The sequence below is a fragment of the Eretmochelys imbricata genome, chromosome 7 (assembly GCF_965152235.1).
Source record: "Eretmochelys imbricata isolate rEreImb1 chromosome 7, rEreImb1.hap1, whole genome shotgun sequence".
In the NCBI taxonomy this organism is placed as follows: domain Eukaryota; kingdom Metazoa; phylum Chordata; order Testudines; family Cheloniidae; genus Eretmochelys; species Eretmochelys imbricata.
Window position 1 is genome coordinate 19,550,869 of NC_135578.1, and position 5,378 is coordinate 19,556,246.

Sequence of the window (5,378 nt, forward strand, 5' to 3'; positions counted from 1 at the left end):
CTTACCTCTTTACAAAGAAGTCAGGTTCTACTAGTGATGCTTTAATTTATATTTTTCTCTGAGACGTCTTTATGCTCTTGTACTTAATTTTTAATACAGTCCATTTTTAACTTTCCAAGTTTGGCTATCTGGTATATATGTTGACTATGTATGTGGAAATAGTTTAAAATAGATTATTTAGAGGGGAATTATTACGAGTTATAAATAAAAAGTTCTGTATGTAGCATTTTGATAGCCATTGCTACGCCTTATAAATTCTAGCATATTGTTTATGAACAGCGTCTCTAAGAAAAGATGGAATTAGAAGTTAAATAGAGTTTTTGTAGCCACTCAGGATATTGTGGCAGATTCTCAGCTGGTATAAATCTAGCCCTGTGTGTTCCTTTCCCACCCCCATGGTTTTGTTTCCTTAGCATGGTAAATTACCTGTCCCTTTGCCTTTATTCTGCACTGCTTGCTTAATATAAGGCATAGGAGCTTCTCAGGTTAAGGAGGGGAAAAAAAAATAAAAGCAGCTCCTTTCTGTGCTGCATAAGATCCAGTATAATCCCCTTAGGGGATGAAATATAGCAGCATTTGGAGTCCAGGGCTAATACGAGGGGGTTGGCAAACAACTGTCAGTTTTAAAGTGCGTCCAAAACTCAGATCTCTGACATCAATGAAAAAAAAAGAAAAAGCTACCTCAACTAAATTAGCTCAAAGCTATTTGCATAATGGGTCCAGAGGCGGCACAATATAAGTAGGAAGGCGCTAGCCATGCAAAGAGAACTTCACACCCATTCGATTGGATACTGCAAGTGTCTGTAGTAAAGAAGGAAAACTCTGAAGCTCAGATGTGCAAATACTTCTAAAGAAGGAATGAACTGAAGAGCCTCTTGGGAGAAAGATCAATCAAAACCACAAAACACAATCCAGGTAATTTATAAATTTTTAAGCTGCCTACTTTAACTTTTCTTCTTGAGATTGTACTGGCCAGCATAGCATTCCTCAGCATGCTACTGTTAGACCACTCTTCAAGGATTTTGTCAGAGGGCAATAGAAGCCTGCCATTAAGAGAGGTAACACTTGTTTTCTGTTTTGAAACGGATGTATTGTCTTGTAAAACTTTTAGTAGAGTGTGTATTCCTTCCACTGAACAAGTCTGCTAGGGATGTTATTTAGCTAAAAGGAACGTGTAGTGACATAGGTTTCAGAAATCAACTTCCCTGCTTGGTAAATAAAGGCTCAGAAGGTAGATAAAATGTGCTAGGTGCTTCAGGAATTCCAGAGACCGATCAGAACAAATGTAGATACTATTTTTATGCATGTGGGTTGTAAAATGTGATATTATTCTTTATTACTTGACTTGACCAAAAAGTGGTAGGTGCTATCCACACGCAGACGACAATCCCTAACCTAATAGTGCCCAAATATATTGTATGTATCGCTCTCTCACACACTCACCCTATTTTGAGTGCGTGCTCACGAGAAGCAAACAACTCAGTTGCTTATTTAAAGTTGATTTCTAACTAAAGGTGGAACAGAAACAGTGCTGCAAACCCTGGGATTATTTTAAAGCAGTCCTTTAGTTTCAGAGAGGGAGTTATTTAATGAAAGCAGTCCCTGGGGCAGGTATACATGCATGTGTAAAATACAAAACAACAGGCTAACAGTTTCAAAAGGGAAGACTATTCTAGTCTGATAAAAAAAAATTAAAATGCTAAATTTATATGACATTTAAAACCCAAATAGCTGTTCTGTACAGAACATAAACTTGCCCTCAACATTACCTACAAAGAATTTACAAATTCTTTGGAGCACTTCAAAACAAAGTGAGAGAGTGGTCAGAAAATTTAAAAAGGGACAGGAAATCATTTCCATGAGAAACTCCAGTCTCTGTGGCAGCACAGAGCGCTTGAGTGCTTTCTACTTTCTCAGGCTGCTTCCTGAGTTACCGGGAACGTTGTAATTGTTGTTGGTTTTGTTCCATTGCCCTCCCTTGTCCTTTACTTTCCCATGAAAGTTGCAGAAACTTCTCTCCCACAATGACATCCGTCCGGCTGCTGCTGCTCTCCCTAACTTTCTCCAGTGTCTGTGTCAGTCTGGGGCAGCCCATTCCAGAAGCAAACGAGAACGGAGATAGAAGCCATTTGGATGACATCCTGCAAAGGGCAGAAAGCATCATCCTTCGGTCTATCCTCAAGACAGCAGAAGAGGGGGAAGAGACTAATAAAGGTAGACGTGACATTGGTGCTTTTAGCATGTTACTTAGATGGAGATCTTTAATTTCATTGTGCTTAATTTCTGGGGTCTGTTTTTCTTTCCTGTAAATAATAAATAAAAGGGGGAAAGAGTTACGCCAGGTGTGACAGAAAGAGAAATCAGGAAACGATGTTTTCTTCCCTAGGGAGCTTTACTAGCTTTTACCTGGGAACTGCTGCACCAGATCAGACTAATGCTCCACCTAGTCTGGCATCCTGTAGAAGATGCTTCAGAGGAGGATGGTAGAATCACTATGATGAAATAACCTGCCTGTAGAGAAGGTTCCTGCAGGGGCAGCTCTAAAGTTAAACCAGGGCAAGCGTACTCTCAGCTACTCCCTGTTAGCCTCCTTGCCATCTGGCCGTCAGCTGCTCCTTACCACTCACACTCCCCGTGTCTGACAGCAAGGGGTCAAATTTCCATGCAGTGCCCAGGCTGCCTCTGGCAATATCTCACAAATCCTCTGCTCCCAGCAGCCACAGCAGCCGAAGCTGGCCCTGATGGGGAGCTTGTGCAAGAAAAGGTGCAGGTAGCTGGAGATTTTGCTGCCAGAAGCAAGGGGAGAAGAGAGCTGGCCCTAGAAAGCCCACCCCCACCCTTCCTAGAAACTTACTGGGGTTTTTTTTTTAATGAAAGATTCTCAGGTAGTCACATGAATCCAGGAGCTGGGGCTTTAAGAAAAGGTACAAATATTGCAAGACATGCAATAAAATCATAAGAACTGGCTGCACTGAGTCCCTGAACTTTCAAGATGTCCTTTACTCCCCTGCCTCTACCTGCCACTCAGCCCTATCACTTTCCCTGGCATGCAGCTCCTGCCCGGTACCCACCTCTGCTGGCACTGCAACTCAGCTCCTCCCCCGTGCACGTATCCTGCAGCCCCTGGCCCGACTCTACAGCTTCCCCTTTCCCCAAACATCTATGGAGCAATGCACTAGAATAGCATACTGGGTCCTATCACTGGATTCCCTCCCAATTCTTTTCCAGACTGGACTTTTTTCCTTCAAACCATCCTTGCTGAAATGATCATACGCCAGTCTGCACTTGGCTACCCCATTAGGAGTAACCGTATTCCAGTCTACAGAGTTGCTCTAGGCTTACAGTGGTGTGACGGGGAGTGGAATATAACCCGATGCTCCCTCCAGAGCCATAATAAATATACCCCAGGGAGCTCATAGTTCAGCTTCCAGATGATAACAATAATCACGGAAGTTCATTAACGCTGGTCATTTCCTTGGACAGAAACAAGCGCTCCTCAGCCAGACTGGTTTTCCAAAAGACAACACCCTGGGAAGAGATTCCCCAGTGACCTAGAGAAGAGGCAGCACCCTGGGAAAAGGGAAGATGACGAAGAAGTGTCTTATGGAGAAACTCAGAAGAGACAACATCCAGGGAAAAGGGAGGAAGACGACAACCTTGACAGTGACATGGAGCTGCAGAAGAGGCAGCATCCTGGCAGGAGGTCACTGTGGGACCAGTATGTTGATATCCCTCACACCCAACTGGCCTATCTGAATGAACTATCCAAAAGGCAACACCCGGGCAAGAGGTCTCTGATTTACAACAAGCGTCAGCACCCTGGCAAGAGGAGCTGGGATGACGGGCTGGATCTGGGCAACCAAGACCTGGAGAAACGCCAGCACCCTGGAAGAAGATACATGGATTCTGAAAGCCCAGATTATGATGCCCCCTGTGACCGCCCAGATTCCTTCAACTGTAGCAGCTTCTTGCTCGAGTTACTAGATAATGTCAACAAGGGCAGAGTAGAAGAGAAGCGGCAGCATCCTGGGAGGAGGTTTGCTTGGGAAAGTGAGACAGGGGCAGAGGAGTGAGAAAGGGCGATTGCATTGGCCATCATTTACATTTAATTCAGAGTGATCTGCCAGACTACTTAAAGTTCTGTTCATCCCCCCCACCCCCAGACTCTCTGCGGCTGACCTGCCATACGAGTAACTCCTTAGAAATAAAGCTAAAGTCCTCGAGGATTAAAGCCCTGATTCAGCCAGTACTTAGGCATGTACATGGTCCCACTGAAGTCAATGCACTACTCACACATTTAAAGTTAAGGATGTGCTTAAATACCTTGCTGACTCAGGGGCAACGGGCCTAATCCTGCCAAGTGCTGAGTGCCTTCAACTCCCACCATCATGGAAATTGGGGGTGCTCAGTATCTTACAGGATCAGGCTCTAAGATGACCCCTTTATGTGCACCCACCAATTGTATCCCCTGAGGACTAGAACGGCCCCATTATATGCGTTCAGGATACTAGATGGTGAAGCAGAATAATTACATGGCTCTTATGTAAGTGAAAACAAGTTAATTTACAGAGAGGGAGAGAAAAAACATATGAAGTGATTTCAAAATGAAATTTAACAGGGTGTTACTTTTAAATGATACATTAGTGAAACATGTACGCTTATGCACTTCAGCCTGTTCTGATAATAAATATTAATTCCTGGGCAGAGAGAGGCACTATGCACGAATGTAACAGATTGGCTGTTTAGCTTTACACCTTGCGTTCAAACAATTGACTCAAAACCAAACAATATTTCATTTAGGAAACTACAGAACAAGGACATTTAATGTGTCATAACAATTCAACAAGTTGAGAAGATCCCTGTGTGTGACTACATAGTAGGGTCCCCTAATCAATACAGCTACATTTCAGTCATTTGATTTGAAACCGATGTGTTCTCTTTATTAGATAGCAACATTTTGAATTGCAACAAGCAGGCATTTTCTCGATCGGAGAATTTTTGTTGTTCTTCTAATTAAGTTTCTCCCCTTCCCCCTAAAAAATGTTTTCAGTGGTTTACAGATTCTGCAAGGTGTTTATTTGGCATGAACAATTCAATAAATATCAATAGTCAATCCCATCGTAACTTCGGATGTCCTTTATGGTTGTGCAAATGCAATTCAATAACGTGAAAAATATCAAGTCCTCTTGAGTTTAAAATGAAAAGTTATTTTTATAGGGAACATCATCTTGCGTCCTGGTGGTTACTACATGTTTGTATATAGAACTATTTTACTATTGAAGTGGAAGCCTGATTTGTACAAAAGATAGTCGAGTCCCTTTTGAAACCTTCTACTTGTGTATTATAATAAAGTTATGCACCTGGAATAAACCTACAAG

The 5,378-nt window shown here is 42.6% G+C and overlaps 1 protein-coding gene across 1 annotated transcript; it reads left to right on the top strand.

The window, feature by feature from the left end:
* Window positions 1-2,024: 2,024 nt before the first annotated feature.
* Window positions 2,025-4,073, top strand: TRH (thyrotropin releasing hormone). The gene is made up of 2 exons (XM_077821226.1): window positions 2,025-2,214; window positions 3,484-4,073. Exons 1-2 carry the CDS (start codon window positions 2,025-2,027, stop codon window positions 4,071-4,073), a joined length of 780 nt encoding a protein of 259 aa, XP_077677352.1.
* Window positions 4,074-5,378: the final 1,305 nt, after the last annotated feature.